At 47.2% G+C, this 17313-nt stretch overlaps 1 protein-coding gene across 2 annotated transcripts in view; it reads right to left on the reverse strand.

The window, feature by feature from the left end:
• Positions 1-17313, reverse strand: part of GABRA3 (gamma-aminobutyric acid type A receptor subunit alpha3) — a 65879-nt gene that overhangs the window by 11465 nt on the left and 37101 nt on the right. For both annotated transcript variants that reach the window (XM_034064290.1, XM_034064291.1), the window contains exons 4-8: positions 16465-16532; positions 12721-12941; positions 6673-6755; positions 2839-2982; positions 1112-1264 (exon numbers count right to left, since the gene is read on the reverse strand). In XM_034064290.1, the coding sequence (XP_033920181.1) occupies positions 1112-1264; positions 2839-2982; positions 6673-6755; positions 12721-12941; positions 16465-16532 (669 nt within the window). The remainder of the gene's footprint in view (positions 1-1111; positions 1265-2838; positions 2983-6672; positions 6756-12720; positions 12942-16464; positions 16533-17313) is intronic.

Raw genomic sequence — 17313 nt, forward strand, 5'->3', positions numbered from 1 at the left:
ACCAGCTTGGTCATACTAACCGCCTAGCTCCCTAGGATTGCTGTGGGATTTGCCTCACCAGGGAAGGGAAAGCAATCTGGTGTTAACAGGAGAAGCTGGGATCAACTGTAAATTATAGAGCTTGTTCATGACCTGAATTTCACAAGCCCCACTAAACACAAAACCCATAATGATTCCCTTCGAGTTCATTTAGGAGGGTGCAGAGCCACCCGTGACCCTCTACGCATCACATTCCAGTCCACAGCACGGGAACAAGGTCTTGTGGAGAGGGTCCAGAAAAGGAAGACTGTAGCCTTGTGGGTTTGGGGGGATACTTCTATCATGACCCTTGCTACAAAGAAAATGCCTCATGATCTTTGAGGCTGCACCACTTTCTGCTGTATCCAGAACCAGAAGCAGGTGGTACCATATCTCCCCTCTCTGCCTGGTGATTTTTGTTCAATATAATCTCTGTTAAGTGGTATCTGCTGGGCAATGTTATTTCTAGGAAACACAAACCTACAGCATCACAGCTGGTCTGTGACCGTGTGTGTGCAGATCCTGAGAGAAAGGTCTTGGCAGGAAAGCATGAAGCAATTCTGTTATTAAATGTTTGTAAAAGCTATTAATGTATGAGCAGTGCCAGCCTGACACTTTGCCTTGGAGAGAAGATCTGAAACCAGCAGCAGGAAATAATAACAATATATTTACTAAGCAGTTCTACTGCCTCAGACCAGGAACTTGTTATGTGGAGCTCTGACCAGGGGCATGATAGCAATTTTAGAAGTAGAGCTTTAAATGCCTCCCCATGAATCTATCCTCTCTTCAACTCAGAAGCCAATATAGATAAGCAGACACAGACAATTGCGTATAATTAGATGATCAATACCTTGATTACTGTTAATATTTATGGCTTGGCTTGTAGCAGAAACATGGACAAGAGTATTTTTTGCAGTGATTCAGTGGAAGCAGGGGCACTGGGAAGACACTGAGAGCTATTCTGGGACATGGCAGCAGTTTCACTGGTGCTGGCCAAGGCCTGGAGAAGACCAGCTCTGCTGCTTGCTGTATTTGTCATCATTTGTGGTGCCTTTCTCTCCAACCTGAGTGTGCCCCATGCTCCTGGACTCACCAAAAACCGTTCGGGCAGGGACAGACTCCCTGTTAAGCCAGAAGGAGACCTGGGACAGGATGACCGTCATAATGCAGGGTAGGTAGGTCTGGATCACAAAGTACCCGATCTTCCTCTTGAGGTGGAAGTGTGTGGTCATGACGACGTACTCCCCTGCAGAGACAGCCAGTTAGAGATGCTGAGCCACTGGTGCTTTCCAGGATGGGGCCAGCTGGCCACCAATCCATCTCTAAACCATCAAAGATCCATCCTGAACAAACCGGCAAGTTCATAGATGAAATGTCAGCATGTGTGTCCTGCTCCTGGTTGACATGCCCTGGTATCTTATGGTACTGCAGGCCACCCTAACAGCAGTGCAAAGGAAGGATGGATGCTGCAGCATGCTGTTGGCACTGACTCCGCTCATCCTGCTTACACACCAGGTGTGTGCCCCAGGGTACCTTAGTGACTACCACACAGCTTTTGTCCTTTCAAAACACTTCTCTGGGGACTTTAATTCACTACAAAATGGTTATGGGACAAAGGCAAATCAATACCAATAAAGAACATGGCAAGAGGCCTTCACTGTTTTATCCCTGGCACAAGACGCCTCTCCCAACCCAGTTCCCATCCCTTTTCTGATCCAGCCCAGGGTAAGAGCCCTTAAGCCTAGAGAGATCCTAACAGTTCTTCAGTAGAATTCCAGAGCAATGGATTGTTTTCTCTGACAATTCTGACAATATTCTACCTTTCCCAACTGTAACTATCTCAGAAATCAGGGCAAGCTCTGTTATTAAAGGTCTGGGCTGCAAATCAAAGAAGCAGCCATCCTTGTTTCCCTTCAGTGCCCTATTCCTCCACTCAAAGCTCTGGATATTCCACTGGATTATTGTGCCTTTTTGTTGTGAGCGTGGTTCTGCTAAATCATTACACACAGGAGACTTTAGCAGCCTTCTTGCCACTTCAGGTTATTCATCTGCACATTTTACTACAATTTAAGTAGGGAGATCGGCCGGATATTATGACATTTAGTTCCCTGGACTCCTCACGTTTCCCCGAGGGAGATGCTATGAGTTATTACAGACAAACACTATTAAAATCACATGCACCGGGGAGGAAATATCCTCAAATGAAAGAACTACTGATGCATACAGAGGGAAAAATGAAAGAAAATAAAAGAAGAAAAATGAGAGACACACATGAGGTAACAGAGGCTGTCGGTACCTGGATTCACAGGGGAAGGGAGGAGCAGCAGATGGGAGAGAAGGATGATTAATATTGGTCATTAATCGGAGAAAAAATTAGTTTGGGATAATCTTTTCTTAGCTATGATAACATTTGTGTGAGCAGATGTGGTGAAAATCCCACTGAATATTATGTTGCATACACCTCCTCTGCCCGCAATGCTCTCCCGAAGGACTGGAATGGGATTCAAGACAAATGAACCTGCAGTACCGAGAACCAGCTGGGCAAGGTGGGCAGGTTTTCCACACACCACATCATTCTTAGGTACTTGCAATCAGTTTTCTAGAGGGTATGGGCAATAAGGCTCTTTGTAAAAGCTAAACCCTTTACTGTCTCTTAGTGACTGCTCCAGATGTCCCCAAGCCATATTCTCTAGAAGATGTGGGTTGAGAAATACTTTGGTGCTCACTGCCCACAGGTACTGCCTCTGTAATAATGCCAAATCGTGGCATTCAAAGGCTATGGGTCCTGGTGTGCTCATTGCATTATGGTCCCACAAGTACCTGTGCTGGATCGAACCATCTCCGTCCCAACAACGTGGCCCAGCAGGTCGTACTGGTTCAGGCGAGATCCACCCTTCGCTACCTCCACTGATTTATCCTTCCCCAGTGTCCAGGTGTAGATCACCTCTGTCTTTGTGTAGGCATCTACGGAGGAGAATGAAGAATGAGGTTTGTGCTTCTGCTGACCTAAAATACACCAAAATTAGCCTGTAGCCAGATTAGTCCCTGCTGTGCATTCCTGAGCCACATGGCTGAGTACAGCCAAGCATGGCCAGAAACCAGGGCTGTTCAGCAACCGTTAAAGCAAACGAGCAAAAGGGAACTTGGGTTTCCGGATGGGAGCTGGAAGAAGGGGCAGAGCATGGCTGCTGAAAGACACGCTGTCCCCTTGTCATGCTGACTGCAAGGGCTGGCTCCAAGCAGAGACAAGATAGGAAGGTGTCCAGACCAGCAGGCTGCTGGGGCAGCAGGACAGCCACAGCTCTGCCGTGCCAGGGATCCTGCAGCAGCTGGTGAGAAAACCTAAACACAAATGGGGTTGAATTTTAGGTTAAAGTTACAAATCTCTACCCTCACTCAGAAGCAACCCCCCTGCAACCCCACAGCTATGGAAGTGGCATGCCCTCCCACCAGGATGCTTTTTCCCCTGCATGACCCTGTGTTTTCCAGCCTCCAGGCCAAGCCACCAAGCAGTGAGGGAGGGCAGGACTGAGAAAGCCTGTCCACACATCACAAAAGAGACAGCAGGAGAGTGCTGCTGGAACTGCTGCTTAGGGTAGCACTGGGCTTGGGGCCAGGGCATCCTTCCAGGAGCCTGCGAGTTCTCCTCTCTACCCCACCTGCCCAACTCCCCATATGCAAACACCTCTCTAACTCACACCATCACCATCACCTTCACAAGCTGTTGTGACCAAACCCCTGCTTGTCCTCACAGCTCTCCCAGCAGTGCCTGCATGCTCTTGGCTTTGCCAGTCCTGTGGTATCCAGAAACTGAGTCTCTCCAGGCTCTACTAGGAGCTCCTTGTCCCCATAATGCCCAAGCTTCCTGTCCATAACCACTCTGCACTTTTTCTGGCAAGAGCAAAGGTCATTAAACCAATGTTTTCATTCATTTTTACCACCTGCTTCTCCTATTAGACATTAAGGAATTCTTTGGCTGGGGTCAGGTCAAGCAATGGGTCAGATCTACTACAGAAATGTCTCATCTGCTTTGTAGAAGACTGTGTCCTGAGACGACCAGATTTCTCTGATCTTTTTAAAACAACTACTGTTATCCCCACACTGAAGGTTCTGGCAAACCTGTTAAATACTAAGCAGGTGCTGTGCAAAGGGAAGGGAGTGGCTTTGATGATCAGCCAGTGTTTCTCAGCATGCCAGCCCACTGTCTAAGTGCTTCTGATGCAGGCTGGCTCCTCTCATCCGGTGTGCAACATTCTGCTTTTCCAACCCCTCCTTCCAGCTCTCAGCATGCTTCTGGAGACCTCCATCCTCCTTCAGGCTTAGCTTTGTACAGCTCTGGCAGTGCTCTTCCTCCTTGATGGGCATCACCTTCTGCTCTAGCAGAAGGATTCACCCACCACCACTCTCAGTCTATGAAGGATACCTGCCCACAGTTTCATTGCCATCATCTCTGAAAACCCAGTTGTCTACATATCTGGTCAACTGGGACAGTGTGTCTGGGGTCATGGAGGCATGGAATGGGTGCTGGGAACATATTTAATTCCATGAAGCTGTTTTGGTTCAGCTCAGTGCCTTTCTTGCAATGCAATCCAGTGCAATCCAGTCCAACCCAAACAAGGACAGCTCTGTGACATTTAGTGGAGCTGGTAACTTGAGCAACACCTCCTGCTAGCCTGGTCTCAGACAGCTGCTGTACAAATGTCCTATGGCTGCCTTAGAAACAGTTGTTCTTTGCTGCATACATCCATCTTCTAGGGAGCATGTGATAGGTAAATCCATTGCCTTCACTGCACTGTGCCCAAGGAATGATGCAGGTGGGCTGCATCTGAAATACCTGATGCCCTCACTCCTCTTGCAGCTCTCTGCCTTCCCACTGTGGGTGGTTACCATGGTGGCACAGGGACAGAAGGCAACTGATGAGACATTCAGCTTGTGGGGATCACTGGAAGATGGTCACTGAGGCAAATTTGTCTACCCTTTGAACAGCATGCATTTGGCCCTGGCATTGTCCTTCTACCTGCAAATCTGACTCACTCTAAGCTTTCTACAAATGAGCAGCTTCCAGCTGCCAATGGCTTTTTGGTGCAAATACCAGTTTAATCCTACTCCAGCACAGGAGAGGTGAGCTCAGATGGTCTGTGGATGGGTACTTCAGAAAGAGCCATGCTAATGTTAATCAGGGGCAGCTCTCTGAGCTGTTTGTGTCAAAACCCCCATCATTCAGAGGCCAAATCGGTAAGAACTCAGAAGAACCCCAAGGCATGTAGCAGAAATATGTACATTAATCTCTTTTGCTCACCAAGAAACATTATAAGCAATTAAATGTGGAGTAATCTGCCTTCCTGCAAGTCTTGTAATAATCCCAGAATTTAGGCCTGAGGTATGAGACTTTATATCCTTCCTCACAAGGTCAATTAATATTAATAATTCATTCTTCTCTAAGGCTTGCTATTTTACTGGCCTTAGTGATGTCTTGTGGCAATGAGTTCTACATTTAATTTGGTGCTGCCTAAGAAATAACTTTATTTTAGCACTTCTGAGTAATCCAGTTCCATGGATGCATTTTGTCATAAGGCAGAGGGGCAGATGCATATGATAAAGATGATTGCTTCTGATGTCAATCAAACCTTTCAACTTGCTCCGTAGTAAACTCCCAAATGGCTACAGGAAGGAAGTATCAGCTTAGAAAGGCTGTAATTCCTCTGTTTCCTTGGAGTTCAAAAGGGAGCTTGCTGCTGGGGGCTAATTCTATAGTCAGAGATGGGTGAGTCTTCCATATAACATAGAGTGGGAGTGGTGCTCAGTTCATTGGACCTGGAGGAAACTCCAGGCAAAATGGGACTGGGAAGTTTATTGTGAACCAATGGCTTGGAATTTGGTTCCCATTCACTTTAGGAACAAAACCAAGAGAAATTTAACTTGCATACGGCAGAGAAAAGGGAACTTGTTTCCAGGCAGGGTATGGGAAACCCAAGCAGAGGAACAGCTGCAAGCCTGCAAGGCTGGGACTGCTTTCAACTCACCAGCAGCCTCCAAACCTTCTGCAAACCAGGACCCTTGGGTGTTGGGACTGAGATTCCCAGAGTTTCCAGGCTGTTTACTTGAGACCAGCCTGCTTGACAGGCAGAAAAGGAGCCAGAGGTTTGTAAGCTCCATTGGAGCATGGAGCCAAAGCAACCAGAGATTTCAGGCTCTCTCCAGATGGGCAGTTGTGGTGTGGGGAAGCTGGACAGGACACCTAGCAGCAGACTTTGCTATCTTCCCAAACCTGTCCTCCCAGGATCACCTTGTGATGAAGGGAAAGCATCTCTGAGTTTTCCAATGAGTTTTCCAGTCCTGCTGAGGCTGGCAGCACTGCCCACCCAAGGCAGAGGCAATGGGAAGCTGCTTTTCCCACTTCCCTAATAAACTTACAGCAAAACCAGAGGTGTCCAACATATCCTGTGAGCCTGAACTGACAACATATTTGCTGCTGCCCATTTCTAGCAAGGGCAGGAATTGCATGTAGAAAATACCAGAAACAAATTCCTGTCACATTATCATTAGCAATAATTAGTAACACTGCCACCAAAATACAGGAAAACACCAGCCATTCAAAAGACTGTTCTTTAGCTCTGTACCCACCTCCTTGCAGAGGCTGATCAGGGTACTTACAGCTCCCAAATTTCAGTGGGCAAGCATGCACATCCATTGGGAAGTCCTCCAGGTGCATGGGGCACTCTGCATGAATCGTCAGCCTACAAGACAAAACACAGGGTATGATCAGAAACACACTCCTGTGGAGGCTTCCACCTGGCCCTTCTGCCACGGTGTCTTTGACATGAGTCCATCAAAGGTGACAAAGGCCTCAGTGTGCTCACTCACCTCTGGGTCTCCAGGCAGACCCTTTGGAAGGACCAGCAGGTACACAGATCTGGCAATCTTTCCCAGTGTATAAACCCAACCCTACCGGCTGAGTTCATCTTTATCCACTCAGTGCAACCAGAGTATCTGCCAAAGCCTAAGTCTTCTGTTTGTTTATGCACCATGCACAAAGAGCTCATCAATGCCTGGGGCCAGGGGATGTCTCATGGACCATGCTGGAAAGCAGAGGGAAAGATTGCACTGGATTGCACTGGTGGTCTGGAAGCTGCTGAGGACAGGCAGGTTGTTCAGTCAGGGAGCCACAGTGCTACTGGGCTTGTGGAACAAAGTCAGTCAGGCCCATGAAATCCCTGCAACTTCAGCCAGCCAGAAGTCACCGTGTTAACAGGTAACGCATGAAGGGAGCTGGCTTCCCAGCCAAAGGGGGAAGCAATACATGCATTCCCCCTCCCAGGTGTTCTCCCTTGCCTGAAATCTCTCTGCTTTGCCCCTGTGCATGCCAGAGTGTGCTGGCTCTGATTAGTAGATATTTAAGAGAGCTGTGGAATCAATCACCACTCAGGAGAGCACCCATATACCCTTCTGTTCCCCCCACCCCTGTGGCCTTCCTCATCACCTCCTGCCCCATATGCTTTGCCTAATGAAACACCAAAATGTCAAACCAAGAGGAATGTACCTCACTTTCAGACAATTGCCACTGCCCCTGCAGCACTGGGGTAAAGAGCCTGTTGCAGAAATTCTCACCTTTGCTCCTTACCCTGGGCAAGGGAGCTTTATAGCCAGACAGCCACACAGGCTTGTTTCATTGCTCAGATGACCTGTTCAGGTCCAGGCATCTGAGCTCAGAAACATCATTATAAAGCCTAAAACAGCATGTGCAAAATAGCCAAGCTACCAGCAGTCATACAATCCAGCTGTTGTATCCTTTGGCTCATCTGTCCCAGGCGCTAGCAATAACTTCTGTAGAACTCTCTTGAAATCAAACCCCAACTCCTTGTGCTGGCACAATGGCACCAAAAGTGGAACATCCAGGAGAGAAACCGTGTTTTTCTCTTTTAAGTCACGGGAAGTCCTTTGAACTGCTCAACACAATGGCAAGAAGCGTGAATCAGGCTAAACATACCTCTCCCAGGGCTGACGGTACAACAAACCACTTCAGCTTCGTTCTCATGGTTACCAGGAGCTTAGCGAAGCCTTTGATGTGTCATTAGAGCCCCTGTTGTTACCTGCGTTGTGCTGCAGGATGAGCGAGAGTCTCAGTCCAATTTCTGGGACGCAAATGTAATAATCCCTTGGTGTCTGTGTGGTACAGAAACATGACAGCACCCTGCACAGCAGAACCAACTTTGTTTATGCCAGGGATATTGCTTGAGTTTTGTCCTGACTTCTCCTCTAGGAGATTCATTAATAGCCCCAGTCAGGCCAGATAGTGTTTATGGTTTAGGCTGTATGAATCTAGGTTAGGTTTAATTGCTGGGGTTTGAGCTTGAAAGCCAAATTGCTTCTAGGATCCTTGTGCTGGATCTGAAAGCACTGAATTCAGTTTGCATCCTCCCCCAGTCCCTGGAGATTTCAGCCCATAATGGCAGAAATGCAGTGAGATAAGGTGATCTCTGAAGATTCCTCCCTCCCGAGACAGCTTCCTTACAGGAGTCTGCCTGCACAAAAGCAAGTCTGGAAACACAGAGCATTTCTGCCTTTGGATCCACTCTGGAACCTGTAAGACAGGGAAAAGCCTGTGCAAATTTCATCTTGCCTATTCATATGTTTGCATGTTTAGCAGTTTAGTTTTGGTCTGCTTAGGTCTGTTGTTTAGGATCAGACCTGATGTGGGATGCAGCCAAATAGCTGCCAGTCCGTCCTACCCAGAAGAGCTAGCGCTGGGATGTCCCAGCTGCTCTCTTACAGAAAGGAGAATGATGGTTGTACCTCCATCGTGTGGAAGAACTCTGCAAGCTCCAGCTTACACTGCTCACAAGTTGCCTGGGGTTAAAGACTGAAAACGACAGCCCAAAGCCTTTGCTGGGAGACACACTGTGAAACCGTGATTTCAAAACGCAGCCTGGGAAACTCAAAGCCCTGAGCATGCTGCAGTAGGTATAGCACTTGTTATCTGAGGTTCAACAGCCCCAAAAGGACTGTGTGTGTCCTGGGTGCCTTTACCCAGCTTTCCTTCCTGCTCTGTCTCTGCCTCACACAGGGGTTCACCCACCGTCCTCCCCAAGTGCTCACGTTGCCTTTAGCAATACAGATTCTGGAGGCAAAGCCTTTGCCTATGCAGCTGAATGTGTCAGACTGACAGTTAAAGAAAACATCCTTCAAGTGCATAACTTGAGCACATATTGTCTTGGAAGTGCTCTGACAATAACTACCAATCCTCAACATGCCACTCTGACCATGCCTCTGAAGAGCAGGAGAGCTCTTAAAAGCCTGGATTCACAGAGTGGAATCTCATCAGCATAGCATTAGCCTTTCACTATTTCCATATGCTTCAAGGCCAGGAAGAACCAGAACATTATCTATGTGTCCCACACAATTGGAGCCAGAGAGTACATCCAGAGATTGCTGTGGCAGCTGAGTTTTTGTCTGTATCTTATATAAACCCACACACAGTTCCCAGTTTGTTGTACTCAGGTATGACACCAGATCTTTGATGCCCTAGCTGGGCTTTTGTGAACTACTTGGGTCTTGTCTGAGCTCCACAAACAAGACTGCAGTGGCAGGGCTAGATGATAACACCATGTTGCCCATGCCTTCTAAGGCAGCTGGAGCAGCAGGGAAGAGGCAGAGGGATCAGTAATCCTGTTCATTCCTCAGCAGTCAGAAGGATGCGAATAGAGCAGTGTAATTTTGTGCTGCGGTCACAAAGGCCATCTTGTCACCCAGCTGCCAATGCCCGAGCCAGGGATCAGATGCTTGCACCATGACGTTGCACCAATCCCTGCCGTGACTAAAGGAAATCTCTGGATGCTCAGCTACAGCTGGTGTGTGACTCCTTGAAGCTCAGGTCAGTGATAAAGAGGCTCTCTCTGGGAGCTATAAATATTGTCACACAGGTGTAATTCTGCTGGATGCACGCGTCAGAGTTGCTGTTCCACCAGAGCAACTTCATCTATAAATGTAAGCCTTGACTAAGAGAAGTTGGCTTTCACAGCAGGATAAATAGGAAGAGACATGCCTCTAATTGCACATCAGCAGAACTGATCCCTCAAGGATATTGGCTGGTACAAGGTAAAGGAGAAGGATGTGTCTCAGGAGTCAAACTGCATGGCAATGTACCAGGCTAGACTGAGCCTGCAGAGCATCACCTGGGCAGCCTTGTCAATGCAGGGGAAATCTGGCGCAGTCCAAACTCACTCCCTAGTCAGCAGAACAGACTGTGCCTCCTTGGGCTTTGCACTTTTCTGGATGTCAGCTCTGTGGGGCTGAGACTGGCTTCATGGTCCTGCTCCTTCCCTTGAGAAGGACACGAGATGTCCCTGGGCATGGGGGAGAATGGCAAATGTGCCACTTGGACATAAAACATGAGTCTCCTCTCAGCCCTTTCCTGGGAGGAGGTTTCAAAGCACTTAACAACTGAGGTATGAGTGCCCAGGAGTGGCAGAGCCAGGTAGGACGTGGTCTCTGAGCCTCAGCCTGAGGCACAGTCCTGCATGATGCAGTCTGTGCCCTTTCCTCTTCCTCTCTGCACCCCATTAAAAGACCCTTTGTGATCCTGGGCAGGCATTTACGTCAGCAGCAGGGAGAAGGGCAAATATCAGATGTACCAGGACAGATATCCTGGATGTGTTGAACTGTAAACACAGAGGAGCCTTGCTTTACCCCAACACACTGTTGTGTGCAGTGAGCAGTGCTTTCCAGATGACCCCTAGCCACATCTCCATACATCAGGATGGTCCAATACTGCTCGGATCTTCACACACATCTGCACAGCAGCAGCTTGTGCTGGGTAAGGAGCAGATCTCCATGCGCTACAGCTCCTGGTACTGTGCCATACATGACAAAAGGCCTCATATCCAGTCCTCAACCCTTGGGTATCTCTGAGTGGGCTTTTCATTTCTTATAAAGCTTTAGAAGTAGATTTAAGGGGCACCTGCAAAGGGAGCACAGATTCTCCTTCATCCCCCCCCCTTCTGTGGGGGACAGTGAATCTGAAGGATGAGTTGCATTTATCTAAAAAATCCATGACTCCATTTTCTTCAAGAAGCTCATTCCCAAGAGCTTGTGATGCTGCTGCCGTCCTGGCACCTGCCCAGTCCTAAGCGGAGAAGTAAATGCAATTCTTTCTCAGTCACACAAAGCTTGCTGAAGCTAATGGCTGTTTGCTGAATAAAGAAGTGAAATGATGTGAAAGCCCTGAAATTGAGTCCTTTTTTTTGCTGTTTTATGCCAGTAGCTCCTAAAATACTTTACAGTCAGACAAAGATACAAATGGGGGAGTGTTAGTCATCCACATGCAGGTCAGAGAGCCAGGAGCAGAACCGAGCCCAAAGGTCAAGTTGGACTTCTCCCTTCATTTACCCCATCTGCCTCAGTAACGTGAGATCACTGATGTGTGGAGACCTAACCCCCCAGGGCACTGGAAGGATTAGCTCATATTTGAGAACTGCTGCACAAAAGCAGAACACTGTTTATCAATGTAGGCTGCAAAACTTGCTGATGCTATGTAGATTCACAGCCAGCTTAACTATGAAGAGATGAAATTCTGCCTGGTCCTCCAAAAACAGAGGTGAAAGTGCAGCATCTCAGCACACTCAATCCATAATGAAGCCTGTTATTAGTAGGATCAGCCTGAAGATCAAGGCAGAGAAAATAATTTAGGAAAATAAAGCTTTGCACCTTCCCAAAGCCAACTCAGTACCTTTCTTGTGCATCTAATGTTGTTTCATTTATAAGCCCATTTACCTCGGAAGGCGAATCAGCGCATCAACCCCAGGTGGCAAACAGTATTTACATGGATGAAGACTTTACAAGCATGCAGGAGTGTCTGAATAGTTGCAGAACAAACATACAATTAACCCAAAGGCATTTCTCTTAATGTCTTAATGTTCTCCATCTATTGCAGCTTAGTGGTAGATGTATGTACCAGGGCTCTTTGTGAGAAATCTAGAGAAGATGACTGCCCAAGCATGGCTCCCCAAGTGACTCATGTTTTAGAAGGAATGCCCCAGTTGCTGCAGCTCACAGTGGGGCTGCACAGGAGGTATCACTGCCTGGGGTCTCATGTTGCAAGGCAACCTCATGTTCGGGGCTCCCACTGAATGCTCAGTGATCTTTTCCTAATGATGTGCATTCATTAAACAGATTTGGATTTTTGATTCCATGAAACAGGAAACACACACACACACATTGTTCAAACAAGCAAGCTTGGTCTCATTAGATGTTTCAAATGGTGTAACATGCTGAACAAATATAGCTACTGGAGAATAACATATTCTACCATCCTAATGTTCCCCTACCAATACTGGAAACCTGACTTCATTTCCCATCAGAGCTCAGGAACAAAAATAAACTGGGTGGTGCACCAACTCCACAAACTATAGATCCCAACACTTCTTCCTCATCACATAAAAGAGGAAAATCAACATGAACAATAAGGAAAAAGCTACCTGTAAAAACATGCTTAAGTTGAGGATCAGTGATGATTTGTAGGTAGGAAGCAAGGATAGCCAGCAAAGCAGCAGCATGAGACTTAGGTGCATTAACAGATTCGGTGGAAGTCTGCACAAACCCTGCTGTAATGCAGGAGGGACCCTGAGGATGGGACCCTGAGGTCCCATTCTTGCCTGCATGTGCATATGGACCTAGAAGACCCTGGCCCAGGAGATACAAGCTTACCTCATGGTATACAGGAGGGTGCCGTTGTCCACCAGGCGCAGCAGCTTGTTGGGTGTTGTCATGTTATGAGCAACAGATTTCTTCCCGTTGTGGAAGAAGGTATCAGGAGTCCAGATCTTACTGGCCAGCAGGTTGTTCAAGGGAAGTATTTTCATGGGACCATCAAACTTGAGCCTTTCATCTCTCCAGGATTGCCGGAAAAAAACATCAATAGTGTATTCCTTTGTGGAGAAAAGAGAGGAAAAAGAAGTGTTGTTTTACTCAGCTCTTTGTTGTAAACAAGCTGCTTGAAGAAATGATACATCTCTTTGGTCACTGAGCTTGTGTTTGGTCATTGACACTGTGTTTTAGCACACTCTGGTTGACATGAAGTGTGATGCAGTAAGAAGTAGGGATTAGTGGTAGCGGAGAAATCTGTGGAGGAGAGAGGGCCTTTACCACACTTTGTATAATGACTTACATATGATGCTAGCATTTGTGTTTCAGTGTTTCTGACCACGGCAGACAAATAGCAATACATCCTCCACTGGCCAATGTCAGTCCTGGGGTAGCCCTGATGCATCACCACCTTTATTCAGATGTTTCAGGGGAGGAAGTGTCATGACATTGTCTTCATGTTATTTTGGTCCCAGACCACCTCTAGAAAAGCAACGAATCAAGAATCTCACAAACTTGCATTACAAGATCCTGTGGGTTTTCTCTTTTTTTCCTGTTTTTCCCCCTCTTACTTATTTATTTTCTTTTTCCTCTTTCCTTTTCTTCCCCTTTTTCTTTTCTTTTTTTTCAGCTGGTGTAGAAAACCATTTCCCAGGCCAAATTCCAGCTGTGGCAACTGGAAATCATCTCATTGAGATGTGGCCAAGGCCAGCCCCTGGCTCAGTGCACGCAGCCTCAGCAACCACTTGACCAAGCAGCAAAGGCACTACCATCTCCATAGCCACCCCAGGGCAAAATGAAACCCATCTGCCCAGTGCCTGGCATAAGGAGCTGCTGTTCCCTGTGAGCCATCCAGTGCCCTTTGAGGTTTCAAGTCACTTGAAGGAAAGTCCTCACCTGTCAGCATGGGCTGCAGCACTGCTCACCTCTGCAGCACACACCTCCTCTTGCTAATGAAGGAGCTCATTAGCTCATGAGGCTTTCAGGGAGACACAGGAGTTTCAGCCGATCTGTGTGTCCCAGCTGTTCTTCCCCTGCCGTTGCAGACTCATAGTCTTTATTTACGGGTTCCTGGAGGCTGCAGGACCGACTAAACTTATCATTGTGAGTGATTTCTTTCCTGCAGCTCTTCTCAGCAGCACTTAAAAGCAGCTGCGCATCAGTTTCCTACAGGTCAGAGGAATTCCTACAGGTTTTGCAGCAGATGGCAGCTGAATGAAAGCATCTTGGTGAGGAAATTCATCCCTGCTCCCAGGCCACAGAGCCACTACTGCTCAAATGTGAAGCTTCTGAAGCCTGGCTGGGGGAAGGAAAGAGAAGATCCTCCATTCCCACAGGCTCTGCCCTAGATAAGGTATTCTGCCCTTCATGGAAGTGATCTTCACTTTGTGGTTTTAAGCTCAGTAAAGGAATGAAACCAAAGTAATGAGCTTGTGTGCAGTCCCAGGAAGTAGGTTTGGGAAAGGTCTTTATCAGAAAAGTCAACTTATTCTTAACTCCCTGTTTCAATTAAAGAAACAAACAAGTAAAACTTTCATAACAACTTCCCAGGGTCTGTTTTCCTTCTTTTATGTGAAGGATTTATTCCCAAAGGAAGAAGAAATCATGTTCAGATTCTTCTTCTCTTTTCTATACTTCTTTCCATGAGAGCATTGTTCCCAAGTTACCCCTTCCAAGAAGCACATTCTGTTCTACTTTATGCTCTTCTCCACCTTATAAAAGTGATCAGAAACATGAAGATCTAGTCTGTCTCCAGAGTGCATCCACCGAAGTATAAAACTCCCTTGAACTCGGTTTCTCCCTTTCAATTTTCTATGGGCTGAGGCAAAGCTGTAAGAGCTCAGTACCAAAGATTCAGGTATGTGTCAAGTCCTACCATGCTCTATTTTTCAAACCAAACTGAAAGAGAGATTAGAAGTTGCTTGGAGCATCTCAGGGAGAAGGTCTACACGTCCTCCTCCATGCTTCAAAACCAGCTGCTCTCCTCCGCTCTCCACGGCAGCTTTACCTGCCTCTCCTCCATCATCATAATTACAGTCTCTGTCTGCATCAAGATGTGCAGGAGCGGCTTTCCATCACAGTGAGTAATGGCTGTGGGAGGGACGGGAGCAGGATCACCAGGCAGAGGAGAGCAGGGAAGGAGGAACTTCCCCACTTCCCAGATGAAAAGAACCACTGAAGAAGAGCAGGCTCTCTCCATGCCTCCTGAAGTTTCTGTTTCTCATGTTTCTGAATGTATTTAGCACCAGAATGGCAGGCTAAAACACATTTGCTATCCATTTGTAAAATACATGGAACTAAAGCACACGAAGGGGAAATAATTTATTATTCTTTAACTGTATTCCTGATTTCAAATTCATTTTGTCAAATCACATTGCAGAGAATACCTTCCTCTCTTCAATACCTCATATTTCTTCTTCACAGTTCATTATACATACTCCCTTAATCAAATATGCTCCACCTTGGAAGTAATTATCAGATACTCCCCAAGGGCTAAGATTGCTGAATATATTATGGGTCTCTGCTGCGGTAGGAAAGCAAACGAGATGGAGAGGGAACTGAGATGAGATTAATGCTCTTGGCTACACTGACATGAACTTCTGACTCTGGAGGGAGTGGTCTTTCCAAAGAAGATCATCCAGTTCATTTTCCTGACCCTGCTGCTGTGAGCAATGCCTGCTCCTTTCCCAAAGCATGCTTCCTCCAAGGCCAGGACTGCCCAGAGTTGTCCTGGGCTATGCCAGCACCAGGGAATGTCTGGGATGGGATGTGCAGGAGGCTCTCAGTCCTGAAGGCACAGCCAACTCTGTGCGCCTGGGCACACAGCGTGTGGAATGTAAGCTGCAAGAGACGCTCTTGAGAAAGCTCACTATTAATTATGCTCCACAGTCCTGTTTTAATTAGGAGACAAACTGTTGTGGGAATACAAGCCTAGATTCAGACCTCAGGCCTTTTCATTTATAATTTTCCCTGAACATGTCAAAATATTGCAATCAGTTCACTCTGTTTCTTTTTTTCTCTCATTTGCCTCCCTTATAGTTCAAGCACGAAGGACACTTCGATGGTGAACTGTTATCTTCTGGCACCACCAGCAAAACAGCCCAGGTCCTGACATCTTCCCCTCTTCCCAGGTAGCACCCTTCTTCCTCTACACAGTGAGGTCAAGGAAAGCTAGCCACAGTGTAGGTGTTTGTCAAGGCATGTAATGGGTTGTGCATGCTACACACAAGTTTTGGTCCTGTGGGCAGACCTCCCCATTTCATTAGGTTACACTTGCAAGAAAGAAGAAGACCCAAAAGTGCAACGTGTGCTTGAGTGCTACAAAGGCATTGACCCTCCAAGGTTGGGTTCTGAAAGACCAAAAAACATCGAGAACCAACCCTAGTCTACCACCCGTATTGCTGACCTTCAAGGAGATGATGAGAGCACTCGTGCCTGGGCAGAGAGGTGGGATGCTTGCTCGTGTTCTTGTCAGTTAGGAAAATCCCACTTTTGCCCAGATTATTCATGGATGAGGATGGGACATGTCCACTGATGCTGCAGGAGAGACCATCATCCCCCACCAGGCAACCAGCCAGTGGCACTTACCATATCAGTGTCTGAGACAGGGCCGAAACTCGTCACGTAAATGTCTGTCTTGACTTCAGTTACACTGTCTGGGACAAAAAACAAGAGAAAAGAGGGGAAAAAAAACAATTAGAAAACTGAATTTGCTTGTAGGAGGAAAGGGTTTGGTTGTGTTACGTGGCAGGTTTTCCTGCCAGGCGCCTCTCTGGTGAGCCCTCAGCAAGCTGGCATCCTGCTCTCTGCTGTGCCCTGAACAATGGCCAATTTTATCACTCCTAATTGGGCAAATTAATCTCTGATGTAGCTCTGCTCCCTTCCGTGCTTACACTGAGGATGAATATGCCCTGCACAGCCAGACAATGCATATTTACAAATTGTATGTGTCTACATGATACATAACATGGTACAGAGCCACTCATTTTCAATACAGAGGTAAGCCCTGATGCTTTGAAACGCCTTTTAATCTGAAATCCCTTTGTGTCTCCCAGCCTGATAAACAGCCTAGCAATGTACCGGCGGTTTCAGGGTTTGTTACAGCTTCAGGCTTATCGGTATGTAAAAGGAATCAATATTCTGATTGCCTTTCACTGCCATCGTGCTTGCTGCTCTTCTAAAAGCCTTGTTCTGGTGAGTGACTGCTCTTGCAAAGCTGCTGCTCGCCTGTATCCCACTCTCCCCTGCATCCCAGCATGTGCCGCCCTCATGGATGCTGAACAGCAGCCTCCCTGCCCCAGTCAAACTGCAGAGCCCCAGGTCCTACCCCAAGCACTAAAACCCAGGCGAAACCTTAATCACAGGCCTTCAGGTAAAGATAAACTGAAGTGCTTTGCAGAACAGAGCCACCAGCATGTGTGCTGAGCAGCACATACC

This window comes from Melopsittacus undulatus, chromosome 6 (genome assembly GCF_012275295.1).
Source record: "Melopsittacus undulatus isolate bMelUnd1 chromosome 6, bMelUnd1.mat.Z, whole genome shotgun sequence".
In the NCBI taxonomy this organism is placed as follows: domain Eukaryota; kingdom Metazoa; phylum Chordata; class Aves; order Psittaciformes; family Psittaculidae; genus Melopsittacus; species Melopsittacus undulatus.